The sequence below is a fragment of the Papilio machaon genome, chromosome 12 (assembly GCF_912999745.1).
Source record: "Papilio machaon chromosome 12, ilPapMach1.1, whole genome shotgun sequence".
Lineage (NCBI taxonomy): Eukaryota > Metazoa > Arthropoda > Insecta > Lepidoptera > Papilionidae > Papilio > Papilio machaon.
In genome coordinates, this window is record NC_059997.1 from 5,060,299 (window position 1) to 5,076,015 (window position 15,717).

The 15,717-nt window shown below is 33.1% G+C and overlaps 1 protein-coding gene across 1 annotated transcript in view; it reads right to left on the minus strand.

Annotated features, from left to right (window-relative positions):
• The window catches only part of LOC106719193 (verprolin), a 36,412-nt gene extending 23,450 nt beyond the window's left edge, over positions 1-12,962 (minus strand). Inside the window, exon 1 of the mRNA XM_014513463.2 lies at positions 12,783-12,962. Coding sequence (XP_014368949.2) covers positions 12,783-12,855 — 73 coding nt within the window. The 5' untranslated portion in view covers positions 12,856-12,962. The remainder of the gene's footprint in view (positions 1-12,782) is intronic.
• Between the last annotated feature and the right edge of the window lie 2,755 nt (positions 12,963-15,717).

The following is a 15,717-nucleotide window of genomic DNA, read 5'->3' on the forward strand; positions in this document are numbered from 1 at the left end:
TGTTACTTAGTTACAATTATTTAAAAAAATATACATTCAAACTGAAATTTGTAAGAAACGAAATTAAAACATATTTATGACTACGGTTCTGCAAAAGCTTATGGATGTAACTTCAATCCGCAAAGTTAACCTCTTAAAAAAATTGTATGGATATAATTTTACCTTAGACTCCATACATACACAAATTTTTACATAAAAAAAACGAATTATAAAATTAAACAACAGTCAACAACAGAAATCATACAACCATTCACATTAATTTGTGTGCAATTGATTTATGCATTGCCTACACGTAAATTTCAGTTTTATGTCTCAATCAAGCATTAATAGCTTTATTGATCTAAATTAAAAACGTTCGCGGGTAATGTAAGATTTTATGATCCGCTAATATTGGAATTTTTCTCAATATCATTATTGAGTTTCAAACAGACACACTCCTACTCATTTTACAAAGAAGGCAAAATTGTAAGATTGTTAATTGATATAAATTTTATTCAATTCTAATAGAATATTTCTGAATGATTGCGATAATTGCAATTTGTACTAGAATACTCTCAAAATCTCCATTTTACAGAGACGGACTAACGCTATGCAATTTATAATAAACCGAGCAATATGAAACCTATATGCTTTGGGTTCCGAATGTTTTAATTGAGTATCTCGAAACAATCATTGACATACTATATGAAATGTCACGTCTAATTGCTTTTATATGTCGACGGAATTAGAACTGGACGCCTTAAATACACCACGACAGGTATTCTTTGAAGTAACTGACTCGCTAGACTCGCAAAGACATTGTCGGCTTACTGTGTGACAATGCACCCACCCATCACTCTCTTAATTCCGCCTAACAAAAATAATTTCACATTGATTATTATTTGCCGCGAACACCTTATAAGTGTAACCATTAAATTAAATACTTAGCTACAAGAGACCGAGCAATTTGTAGTTCCTTCATGTTTTAATTTATAGGTACAACGTATGGGTATAGGTAGGGTCGGTACAGAGCGCAGAAAAAGACATTTGAATTAAATTCCATTGCATGATGTATGCTATTGCGATTAAAATGCATGCAATGAAGTTCATTTAAATGCATAATGTGTTGCCTTTGTCTGCAACTAATTAACAGATGTGTGTCTCCGGACTCACCGAAAGAGCGCTCCTCTTGCCAAGCATTCAGATTCACTAAAAAGGAACGTGAAGGTTAATTACCTGAAAATTTAAAACAAAAATTAGTGTAAGTACTACTTCAACACTTCTATTTTTGAATACAATCAAGTACTAAAGAAGGAAGTTCAACTAGTATGAGAACAAAATTCTAATCCTAGTTACACTTTGTAAAATTTAGTAAAATTTATTGCCAAAATCACGTTTATAATTAGAAAGATATTTCAAACGCCTTCAAATTTCTAACCCTCGTCATGAAAAGTAGCCAGTATTTAAAAGAACATAACTTTTCAATTGGTAGAAATTTTGGTGACGATAAAGAAAACGATACCCGTTGTGAAATACATACATACTAATCTGAAAACAGATCACGGTACATCGATTAGACAAAATCTATTAAATGTAACTAATACGGACTTACTTCAACTAAGTATAAAGCAATTTGATTCTATGTATAGTAAAGAAAAAGACCAAGTTAACTTCCGTTTTAATGATGTATTTATGTATTAACTAGCTATCGCCCGCGACTCCGTCCGCACGGAATTAAAAAAAAACTTAATAAGTAGCCTATGTGTTCTTCCAGACAATTTTCTACATCAGTCCCAAACGTCATCAAGATCCATTGAGCCGTTCTGGAGATACCTTCAAACAAACATCCATCCAACTCAACATTCGCATTTATAATATTAGTACGATAGTAAGATAATGTTAATCGTGTTTATAATATGTTGATATGCATTCTGAGAATATTTAAATCTTTTAATGGTACATTTTGTTTTAGAAAGTAGAATAATTACCTCAGTTTTAATAGTTCTTTTTTAAGACCGTTCTTAAATAGCATTTTGAAAATAACTTCTACGTGCACTTGTTATACTACGCGACAGTGTAAATAAGTTGCGTATAAACAACACACCGTAGGGTATAGGTGGACCAGCATATACTAAAAGTTTAAAAATAGATATTACAAATGAGTTAAAAAAAATTAAGATATAATTAGCATATTAACAGATATAAAATCGGTAAACAAGTTTGACAAGCGCGTCAAAGTTTTACAACATACCCACGCAGCAGGCGCCAACGTTCGCTGTCAGAGAAATTATGTAACGCAGCCGGGTATCGAATGTGCTCAGTGCTCATATTGTGGATATGTAAACATTAATATCGACTCATTAATATTTTCAGCGTTGCAGTAATGTATCAGACCATGTTTTTATTGGATTAGATGTCTAGTCTAGTAAAACTTAATGGGATAACAAAACGTACTCTCACTTGACATAATTTCAGATTGTTTTGTCTTGTCGCAAAGTGATAACGGTATTCATATAAATAGTTCCATGAACAACGTAAAACAAAAAGTAGTCCACATGCATAAGTCCACGTAAGCAGAGTAGTATACAGCGTCTTCACACCAGGTAGATTGGCAACGCTTTTAATAATCGTTAAAAGCAGCTGAATATCGAAAGTAGGATTTTAACATTGATTGAACATGGTGAAAAATCTTAATAAACAAATCAACACTCCCCTTTTAAAAAGTAGGGAAAATTAAGATACAATGTTTTAATTGATTCAATTCTTAATTATATTATCAAATAGGTAAAATACGAGTGCTACATCTCAGCAAGTTCATTAAAATACATAAAACATATTAGACATTTTTATTTAGTGGCCGAGTATTTTCAAGCAACGTCATAACCGCGCGAAATTGCAAAAAAAAACAGTCAATTAGATTACCTGGTGCTGAGGCTTTATAGGTCATCTCGTCTAAGTTCGTTAATCTGTGGACCGACATTATTTTCGCTTACGTCGCGGCCCGTATCGACACGCCAAAAGGATCGGTCATTCTGGCGGCGTACCAAGGAACGCGGCGCGCACCAACTAATGTGCATTACGAGACCCAAGTTGGCATTTTGGTCGACCGTGTCACCACACATCAGCATTCGTCTCGATGCCACATAGTATCGACAGAGACTTACAATAATGACTGATATAATTGACATGTTTATTGACGAAAATTGAACACAAAGGCAAAGATGATATGAATCTAAATAAGTATAAAAGTAGGGGGTGAATAAATAGATAGTTTTTGTTCGTTCTGGTGAGAGTACATATGCACACATAACTTCAACTCCCACAACTTGTAAATATAAAACAAAAAAAACATAATTGAAAAACATATTTGACATAAAAATAAAATCTTGCGGTATTTCAACGTATAACTTTTATAATGTCACGACAGCAAATGTGATGTTTATATTGGACGCCGTAGCTGGACAGGTGTATAAAATGGCAGCTATTAGCATTAAACTTCTTCGCGCGTGTAGAAGTTATAAAAAAAAAACTTTTATAAATTAGTCCAGAGTTAGAAGCTTTGAACTACATAATACTACTACGTCGATGAGTCGGGCGTCGTCGCGCTGGCACGCAATCAAAACAATAATGTTATGAGTGAATCGAATGCACCTTTCGAACGTAGTATATTAAGTGTTTCGCAAACACGTATGGACGATATTTCCATCGGCGGGCGCATCGAGCCATTGCGAAATGCGAATGCGAAAGCCAAGCGCGAAGCACTCCGAACCCGGCCGGCCGACGCGGAGGATGACGCCCCTCGCCCCCAGATGACACCGCGCATACAGAAATAAATTCGCAAACTAAACAAATCCCATCATTTCCGGCTGCATAACATGCACTGACACAATTAAACGAGTCCCTAAATACACTATTAACAGCACAACGTAAAGGGTTGCTTGCAGTTGCATAACACTTTTTCACGACTTTCAAAGTATTTTAATTATACTTCACCAGTTTTCACTTAAATTTTTATTTTGCTTGTCAACAATTATAAACTTTTTAGGGATTATAAAACATTGCAACCTACTCGATCGCTCTTTGCCTATTGTTATTTCAAAAGCCTACAGAATGTTTGGTAATGATGTGAGAACAAATTGGCAGCTGGTCTGTTTTTCTATTTCCATACGTATTACTCCTTAACATAAATTATTGCCTGTGCACGCAATTTCTGTAGTGGTGCACTTGTTGCCAAAACTAGGATTATTACTGACTGGCCACATGAGGCCGACCATTAATATTGTAACATGTAATTGTCATCTTATTAAATTGACCTAGGACAAACCAATAAATCAATTTAATGCTGTAAAAATTGTTATCTATGAACTACGATGAAATCTCTCTGCTGTTATTACATCAGATACTTGTGAGGCAGTTTGTATTCATAAACTCAAGACTTTTAATCAAACTGTGGTATACTTTTTTGCTAAAACACATTACGTTTTAAAGGGTGAACACATTAAAAAGTAACGTGATTTTTAAGGGTCTTATTAAGAGACTCTTACAAAACCTACAAAATAAATTAATATTATAAGAAATAAAAAAAAAAAACATTATTACTTTCTTGTTAATAAAAAGAACAAAAAAAAAATATTCGACAAGACAATTCAAACGAACCCAAACTCAATGAGGTTGTGTCGTTACATTGCGAAGTTCCATATGGCCACCTTTTAGCCTCATCGTCAGATCAGTACCATGTCATCAAGAATCGCAATCAATAACCGAGAAGTGGATCATTAATTTGCAAGATTTATTGAAAATCATCGGGACAGGTGAAACGAAATAAAAGCTTGTAAAATGTTCAATTGATAAATACGTAGGCGTTCGTTGAGCACTTTACACCAGGACCATTGGTCATCTTTACATAAATAGAATAATATGACACTATGTTATTTTAATCCATTTATTTATAAGTTTCTATTGTGGTTGGTATTAGTCGTGGTTTAAGAATTTTGGCAGGCGTGCTCGTCTGACACCTTAAACAGACTCGATTACTGACTGCTCGTGCAACAAACAAGTATTTTACGATTTATAAAATTAAATCAGAACTTAGCACTTTTCTATGTAGTTCTCCCACAACAATTGATTAAGTTGTCTAGTACAACGAAGATGTTAAATACATCATCATCATGAAAGTGATTCTTAAGCCTAGATAGTTTTTCTCTAGGTCAATGACCTATAAGGTTTTTTTTTACAATGAATGAGCTAGTGCAAGAATAAATGTACATGGTCAGCTCACATTGAATATCAGGATTAAGAAGTCTTTGTCTCATATAAGTCCAGGCTTACTGGTTTAAGAGAGTACATTACTCTACCTCAAAAACAAACGGTAAGACTTTTTAATTTTTGTAAAGGTACTTTTTGTACCTTTCACAGGCGTCGCCAAAAGGGCAGTTACACCCTTCGTAGAGACAAAAAGAAATACTGATTTATAAACTACAACAAAATACTAAGATGCCTACAATTCCCATAGATTCACATAAATAACTAGAAAACTATAGTTTTAAGTGAATACTTAACTTACACTTACACTAACACTTATAAGTGAATATTTCATTCAAAAAAAATTACAACTAGCCCCCCTAGCTCTAGCCTAGACCATTGGCTGGCGATACCTTTAGAACCTTCACACACAAGAACTGAGCTTATTTTTTACAGAAACGTGACAGCGAAAGAACCTGAAATGGATAGCACAACTTTCAGTTTACGTAAATATGTCAAAAATGTTTCTTACATTGGCCCATTTCACGAACATCGGCGTTAACAAAACTATTCGTTTTATATGTTGAGTTAAAATAACGGCTTATACTTCTAGGTTATAAATTCTAAGAGAACCGTTGAAGTCTTTATATTGTAGTAAACATGAATAGCTTTTAAAATATACACAAGTGTGGAATCTGCACGATTTTCAAATAGTCTACTTATTTGTTCACATTATTTACAAAAGTGGCAGACTTAATTTCTTGAACTGGTGAGAAGAGAGAATGTCCATAGAGTGAATCAAATGGAACGGACGTTAATATTAAAGTGAATTAAAAATAATTCTTACTATTTGCAATAAATCGATTGAATCAAAATAAGACAAGTCAAAAACCGAAACCTCGTCGCGCATTTTATGTTTTTTTTTCAGTCCATACAGATTCTGACTATTTTTTTTGCAAACATAGCAACACATTATTTAGTTTAATCTTATAGCCAAAAGGACTAGTATGTATCCAGGCCAGAAAATATTAATTAAAAAAATTTTGATCTTATTTTATATTTATTTAATTAAGATGAAAAGCCTGTACTACAACTAACCTGTTAAAAAGGTTTCCATTCTTCACCTTTTTTTAATAAATTATACCGTTTCATCAACTTCACTAAACTATTTTAAAAGATGACCGAATTACGTCCACTTGCAACACTGGGAATGGATGTCACATAACTGTCCTAATTAAAATATTTGTATTTTATTTATATGTGAAACAAGAAACACTCTGCTATTTTTCCTCGACTTAAGCTAGCTTCTACATGAAAACTTGTTTAAATTATTTTGTACCTACTTCGCTTCTTACTTTTTAAGGGAAAATAAAAAAAAAACAAAGTAAAATTTTAATTAAATTCTTTGATAAGAATGTTTATAAAATGCTTTTCAAAGCCCTGCTAAGTGATATACTAGTGATCTGAATATGTTACATACATTAATAACCCACGTATTGTAAGACTCGTTGCAAAATAAACGCTACTACTAAAATTGTTATTTATTAATAATAGAAAATTGCTAAACCACCGCACAGATTTTCAGGCAACTTTGGTCAGATGTTTAGGAACCAGGTTTGTGAAGAAACTAAAATACAAGATTTTAACGCTTTTGTAATGACCTTTGCTTACGACTTGTTTAACTTTTGATATTATTTTTATTAAGACCATTGATATTATTTTGACTTTAGCATTGCAAAAATTATATTTTCGTTTTTTTGTATTATTATTGTAAAATTAGTCCTTTTATTAAATGTAACAAAATTAATCACTTTTGCAGTGTTTGGCAAGCAGTTGCATTAATCGTTGTCATTTGGCAACTGCTCTCTAACATCCTTTCAACAAAATTAAAACATAATTCAGCGCTTCAAAATTTATTGGTGTTAGGATTACAATGTTTGCGTACATAAATCAGTAAACTGAACACATCCAAAAACTATTGGGTATAGATCATATTTTTTAATTTAAATATAAACATTTCTAAAAATTCAAAACAGTTGAACTGTACAGTTATAACTGTTTACCGGGCTTACCTACAAATATTTGAGACACGCGCCTTCGTCAAGTCATAGGCAAAATATATCAAAATTAGTATGAGATTTGTTGGTGTACTTTATGGCCGGTAAGGTCACGAATATTCGTGTGCTCTCCACTCTGTATTACAAAAACGATTCTAAACTGAACAATATTCTAAAGTTCTATACTATTCTAAAATTAATTAGTGAAAATGTATAATGCCCAATAATAAAATCCAATTAACCTTTAGTATCCTTATATTATATATATAAAACGGATATTACGCGTCGGTGGCTCAGGTGTTAAGTAATTGACTTGCAATCTGCAGGTCCTGGGCTCAAATCCCGCCAGGTACCTATGTGTTTTTAAATTTTCGGTTTAACCTGCACATATCTATCTATATATATAAAAGAAAGTCGTTTTAGTTACACTATTTATAACACAAGAACGGCTGAATCGATTTGACTGAAAATTGGTGGGCAGGTAGTTTTGAACCAGGAAACGGACATAGGATAATTTTTACCCCGTTTTCTATTTTTCATTCCGCGCGGACGGAGTCGCGGGTAAAAGCTAGTCTGAGATAAAAATTCAATGATACGTGTGAAGTCAACCAACACGCGCTTGGCCAGCGAGGTGGACTATGGTCTAGTCACCCCTAACTTGGGCTTCAACCCCCTCAGTGGGAACGTATAGTGAACTGATGATAAAATCCGTTTTAGCTTGATATATTTTTCAACCATATTATCGAATATTTCGAGTTGGTATTGAAATACGTAATTAGCAACATTTGTCACTTATTCACCTCAATACCTTAAATTCTTATCAAAAATGTTTCAACCTCGCAGTCACAAACAACTTTTGTCGTCATTTCTCATGACCTTCATACATTTTATAAGATAAATACATTTTAACAAGTAACATATGTGTAAGTTACAAGTAATTAGGTCTTGTTATACATGTTTAAACTATGCTAATTATAATTTTACTTACCATTGTTATTTCAGCTGTAATATTAATATTACCTCAAAGTTTAACTCTCTCTCTTTGAAATACACTAAGATCACATGTTTGTTGCATTTCTGCTTCACAAATTTACGGTAGCAGTTCTACGATTATAACATTCGTAGGATATAAAACCTTGTAAGAATGGTTTATTAGATAATTTAAAATTGATGTACACGTTACGCAAAAGATGTTTTAATGTTTACAACCTTTATTGTATCTTTAATAACAGCGGGATGTGTTCGATGCATAAAGCGATTAATACCACAAGAGTTCCTGGGAATGTCTGCTGTAACACGCCTGTTATGTTCGCACGTCTTGTAAACAAGCCTGTACGTGTATGATATGAACATGTTACGATGAAATAGAATAATACAATGATATTCCCATTGTGTTCAAGTAAATTCAAATGTAGAACACTATGTACTAAGAATATCCACTATAACAATCTAGGCAAGATTTAATTACTCTAATCGATACCTACATCGATCAATTCACCGAAGCAACAGAATGTCATAATTAAACGAAAATACAATAAATGCATGTGGAAAACACCAAACATTACAGGTTCTACAATCTAGAAAGATTGGAAAAAGTTTGTAGGTATCTTTTAACAAATTTTCTTTCGTAGCTGACTAAAATAATTTTTTATTACAAATGATTTTCATGATTGAAATAACGGTCGAAATACATCGTTTTCATTAATCGTTAAGTGCTACGACAAAGTAGAGGGCGCTGTAGAAATCGAAAGTGTTCGAATGGCCGGCGTGCGTTTGAAATCAGTCCAAGATGCTGTCGTCGATAACGGTAATACGGTCCGCGTAGCTGTAGCCTGTCGCCACACCTTGCACCGGAGCCGTGCAATGACATATACGCATAAATCATAACACACAATGCACTAGGAGTTAACAGCCAACCGCTTTATAACGCTTGTAAGTTCCTGTCGTTACTAGTAAAGTGATTGGCACAAAATACTACATGGGAAGACTACGTGTGTATAGAATTTGTAGTAATGACTCATAAAATCACACCCGAGTAGAACTACAAATTTTATGTTTCAAAGAGAAACAAGAATCAGACATAAATGTCCGGTAGGTACTGATGAGTACCATATTTATTTTCAATTTCAAGATTTAATATCAATTAACAATGCTTCCTACCGTGCCAGTTTATGAGTTGTGTTGAGATAGAAAAGTATAAAGCTGGACTGCACGTCGTAAAAACAACGAGGTCAAGGTAAATACGAAATAGGGACGTTTCCACTAATTACTCTTCTTAGAATAACACATCACACGATGCACTAAAAAGTAGTGTCTTTATAAACTTGAATATTAACATTTATGTAACTACGACAATCAAAAATCAACGATTTTTAACACTTTAAAAATTTTACTAATTTTTAAATGGATGTATGTTTGTTATAAGGGTATCTCCAGAACGGCAAGATGGATCTCGCTGAAATTTGGCATGGATGTAGAACGGAACGTAGTCTGGAAGAACACATAGGCTACAAATAAGGTTTTTTTTTTTAATCTGGGTGGACGGAGACAAGAGACAGCAGTAATTAATAATTTAGGGCAAATAGGATAAAACATTAAAGGGATACGTTATATAAATGGTTTCGCTGCATTTACCTAAGAACATAAATACGAACTCGAAGAACAACAAGTGCTTAACATGTGAATTACACAACCGACAGACAGCCAGTGCCAAAATTCTATTTGTAACGACATATCGAGCCAGGTTTATTTAAACGTCGACCATAAACTGTCGAATACTGTCTCCAATGGGTTATCGACAGTGGCTGCAACCATCCCGAAAGTCAACATCAATCTGACACGAGGAATATAAAATCACCAAACCAAACTCTGAAGCGATATAATTTATGGTTAAATATTGCTGTTATTATTTATATTTAAAAAATTGAACGTATTTCCATGTTGGATGATAGTTGAGCGGCTATTATCAATTATCATGTTTGGAATTCTATAAATAGTTAAAAGATGGAAAAATTCGGTGGGATGCTGATCAAGTCTGGTTCAACTGATTTATTCAGTTTAAATTATGGGAACTTTTAATTTCTGATAGGTTAAACTTTGGATCAACATTGTCAACCACATTCACATAAAGATAAAAGAAAAAAAATGTGTAGTGCTGCCTCACGTCATCAGTTTACATCTTTTGATTTGTAACCATGAGGTAAAAGTTTCGCCGTTTATTGGATTTACTCGAAACGATATCGGTTTAATTACACAATGTACGAGCTTTACTTCTGCGAATAATTATGACTTTGTTTGCGATTCCCCAAAACAAACGTACCGTGCTTATGTGCGACAGAATTACCTACAAACTAAACGCCGACGCGAGCCGCGTAAATAGAATCATTTTAGCAACGTACACTCAACATTTTTTTTTAACTGAAACATAGTTTGGGTTAAAAATGTATCTATCTATTAAAACATGATTGATAGGCAAGTAAATTCTGGAATATACAGATGATTCATGAGATTGTGTACATTTAAGAAAAACATTTAAAATTATTTTTAAAATACTTCATACGTCTCAGGATTGAGGACCAAAAAGATTATATTTTTGCGATTCTTTATTGATGCACAGTAAGTGCCTAGCTCAGTTCAAGTTTAGAACTTTTATGAGTTAATATAAGCTATGGTAAATAGCTAAGAGATTCATTTTCGATAAAAACGACTAGTAGCGCGACTGTAGGGCGATTCTACTCTTTCTATGAGAGTCGCGACCGCGCCAGAAAAATTATACATATATTAGCTCAAATAAATACCAGTGTAGATATACTCATAGTAAAAGAAGCTCAATCTAAGACTAACGCTTTAAAAAAAGAAAAAGAAGAAAATATTTGCTTTGTAAAAATAGGTTTTTTGCAATTACAGTCTAATTAGAATATTTTTACCGGTCTCCGGTTTATAACGGAGTCTGGCGGACACGGAATGTTAATCTTTGGAGCTTTTTATTTGGTTGCATCTAGTTTATAACGCAGAAGCCTACAAGTATGTTAATGACTGGCAAAAACCATCAAAATGCATTTTTGCAAACATCAAAAGGCATTAAGCAATAGTATAGGGAATAAGATGAAGCGTTAGCGTTGTATTTAAAGTGAAAAATATTTTTTTTCGCCACAATATTCAACCCACATTTGCTGCGGACCGTTGAATTTAAAAAAAATAGACAACTTATTGGAAATAAGGATATCACTTTTGTAAGGATAGTTTATAACGAATTTAATCGAGAATCTTTTTTGCATTTTTTGCAAATGTTTATACTAGTTACAAAAAAAAACTTTTATTTTGAAAAAGTACACAATACGTAAAAACATTAACAAAATCAACCATTTCAGTGCTTATTTAGTGCGAGTAGTTCTATTATTCAATTATATACATTTCTTTGTTAACATTTTTAATTTTTTTAATTGTTGTGATCTTGGGAATGAACTATTATAATCAAATCTATACACTCAAAAGCATATTGCTACTTAAAGACAACCACCATCGAAATTTTCAATCGATTCGAGAAATCCAGAATGAGTGGTAGCTACAAGGGCTACGTATGTACGTGGATCGCGAAAGCGTTGTCCCTTGTTGCGTGGTTTACATTTGTTTACGAGCATTTCGTTACATAAGACGTGGCACCACCGTCTATTCCAGACACTATTTATATGTACTTTCCTTTCCCGACGCCCCGTGACACATATAACACACTCCAGTGACTAAGGACAGTCTAAAGATAATTTTCCTGCTGTTAAACACGCCCATTAGGTAGAATTTTGAGTGCCCGTCAAATTACTTAGCTTCTGCTTTATTTTTTGTTCAGTCATATTTTGTAAGACATTTCCCGTTATGTGAATTACCGTAACAAGTAATTAAAACTAACAGAATGTTAGCATTGAAACTATTGTAAAACCCGCTACAATTTATTATTTTCACCAGCATTATTTAGACTGATGAAATGAAATTTTAAGTCATTTAATGTTTGCCTAGCACAAATAGAAGTTAAATTAAATAAATTTGATTATAACATTTTGAAAAATGTTCGGTGTCTGTAATATTGACATACTTATGCATGTACATATTTCGATTATCATCTTTTTCAATATGCAGTGGTACTAAATAAAACTATTAAATATTTAAACAAATATTAAAAAGTAACCGATGTCAAAAATTCAATCATGTTAAAATAGAAATTCAATAGTCAAATGAAAGTTTACCAAAAGCACAATATAACGGAATACATAAACGATAACACAAGAACAGGGACATTTCAGAAGATGTCAACAAAACACGTGGTGTCTGACGTACGGCAATAACCGATGAAAGTGACGAATTGAGACTAGCAGGAATATTTCAAATAATAACTTGATTTCTTTCTGAAACGTCGGCTGTGTTAGTTCCACTCGGTTAGGCTTCCGGGGCATTGCGAGTGAGGTGATTATCGAGGCTCATCGGTTAGGTATAGGCGTCGTTCGTGTACCGTACCGTCGCAGTGCCTGCAGCGCTTGGGCTCCGGGGGTGCGAGCTCGTCGCCGAGTCCGCGGTGTCGTACCGGCATGGCGGCGCATCCCGCGCCGGCGCCGCCCGAGCCTCAGTGTGTTGGAGCGTCAGTGCGCTGGTCGCCGTCACACTCCACCTTGTCCGCTCCTGTAGCGGCGGCGGCGTCGCGGCTGCCACTGAGCCGTCGAGTCGCCGCCCGCCCCGGCCGGTAGGCGGCGCCCATTTGCAGGCTATTTCTGGCGCCTCTGACTCACGGCCTCGACTGCACCGCGGCACAGCGACACCCGGCGCCTGCGCATCTCGTGCTGTTACGCTAACCCGCTTGATCCCTAGGGCTCTAGTGATCGTAACCACCTTCCCTAACGGCCTTTTGTTTTGGCGACATTAAAATAGGTAATTTTGAGTCCCCACGCTTGAAGATTCAAATATGAAAGTCTTCAATCTGGTTTATTACAAATAACGATTAGCTGGTAGTAATGACAGCAACAACGTTGAAGCTGTCGATTACATTGACAAAAATTATATTGAAAAACAATAACATTTGACATAGTATTTTTTATATTACTGGATTTCCCAAGTTTTCACTTCAATGATACAATATAAATATAAACATGTGATGCATTTTATACTCGAAAGCATTTTAAAATAAATTCACAACAACAGAGTTATTAAGAATATAACATATGTATAATATTACTTAAGCTTGCTTAAAGCTTGCAAGACAGGTTTATACAAGGTTGTTATGAACATCTTTGGAGAAAACCTATGCTAATGGTCAAAGTTCCAATTGCCATGATGGTTTTAAACCTTCAATAGGCTATGGCACTAAAAGAAGAAAGCATGCTAAAGAAGACAACACCTTACTAAATTTAAAACAAGCTGGAATATAAAAAAAAAAAAAATCTACCAACTTGATTATTAAAGAAAGTACTAATTTTCCCATTATAATTTTATGGTATTTATTACATACTTATCAAGGAGAAACTATCAAAAATATAAAAAGGATGTATTGTATACAAACACAAATAGCTTTTTTTCATATAGTTAAAAGGAAGAAAGTATAAAATGTACAAAAAATATCAACAACCATAGTTTTTGCTGAGTTTTGCAGCTAAAAGCAAATATTGATTGCTACTAAAGCTGAGGAATTAACATTGTTAATTATTCAAAATTTGAAACAGCATAAAAGGTTAAATTTAGGATGTATCCATACTTATTTTGAAATAAACAAATGGGAAAACACAAAATAGATATACAATAAAAATATTTGTTGTATAAAAATTTTAATTAAAATAATCTTACTAATAGGTATTGTAAATGCGAATGTTTAGATGGATGGATAGATGTTTGTTTGAAGTTATCTCCGGAATGGCTCAATTGATCTTAATGAAATTTGTCACAGGTAAACAACATAGTCTGGAAGAACACATAGGGTACTTATTATGTTTTTCTTTTAATTCCATGCGGAAGAAGTCAAGGGCGACAGCTAGTTTTTTATAATGGACATATGTTAGATAATTTTTAAGTTTACAGCCAGTACAAAGTCATCAGATAAATGACAGGTATGGTGTCTAAAATACATATTGTATTTCAATATTTGTATGAACATGTAACAATATCTATAATGTTTCATTCATTAATTTTATGCAAGAGTTTAGGCTAGAAACATAGACAAAAATACCACATTTTTCAAATAAGGTGTTAAGACATAAGCTTCAAATCAGAAAGAAGTAAATATTTCTGTGTACCCTCTTTTTAAATACACTGAGCCTCTAGACAACAAAGAAACCTGTGCTGTTATTATACAAACAAGAACTAGTCTATTCATTCTTTCTAAATACAATGAGTATGTCCACAACTTTTTTTACAGTTATGACAATATTTTCAAAATTTTCATCCCCAAAATGAGAGGCCAGGTTACTTTTGAAATCTATATCAGTCATACAACTTCAAATATCTCTGGTTGTTATCCTTATTTATGTGTAAAATATTTGCATGAGTTCTCCTTTGTTTAAATAAAATTTCTTCTGTAGATCCATGTGAATGCTTTATCTTTTATTATTGAAAACAAAATTCAGAATTAAAATTGTGTGCACTAGAAGTTGTTATAAAGACAAATTGACTTCTTTACTTACCAAATATTATTTTTTTCAAGTATTTATATGCATTGATTGATAAATGTTATGTTCAACAAAGGTTATGATCAACTTTATTTAATTTTAAAGGTAAATACTAGTATATAAAGTATTTATATCAACATTTAGTATTGTAATAATTCAAAAAAATAATTAGCACTCAAAACATCCATATTTTATTTTATTGAATATAAATTTAAATATTTCATTACTAATAGAAATATTAATGTTTTATGTGTAAAATTAAAAAAATGAGTACATTCCAATATGTAAAAGATAATTAATTGCTTTAAAATGATTTTAACATTTTGAAACGGAGGTTTGGAAACCTTAATTAATGATACACAACAAGATAATAATAACTTTGTATGGCGTAGTGTCTGATTACCAAAAACTTCTTATACACATGTCGTAGTAAATTAATTAAAATTAATAGAAAATAAACTTTTGGCTACTCAGCTTTCAATGCATACATTTCAAGTATTATAATTTTACAGCAATAGATAAATATTTCATTTCATTAGAACAGATTGAAATTGAAGTGGGAGGCTACTTTAAACTTACCTTTTGTTTTGATATTTCGAGATGCCGGTAGCAAAATAAAAAATGGAAATAAAATATTGTTCGGGTCTTTTTACAATAATCACAAAATTTCCGTTACACCACGTCACTCACTGTAATTTATCGTCTTTTAAAATTAGAAATAGACAGATAGACAGATTCTCTACATTTTCCTGCCATTTTGAATTTTCGGCGTCGATGTTACCATTTCACAATTCAACGCG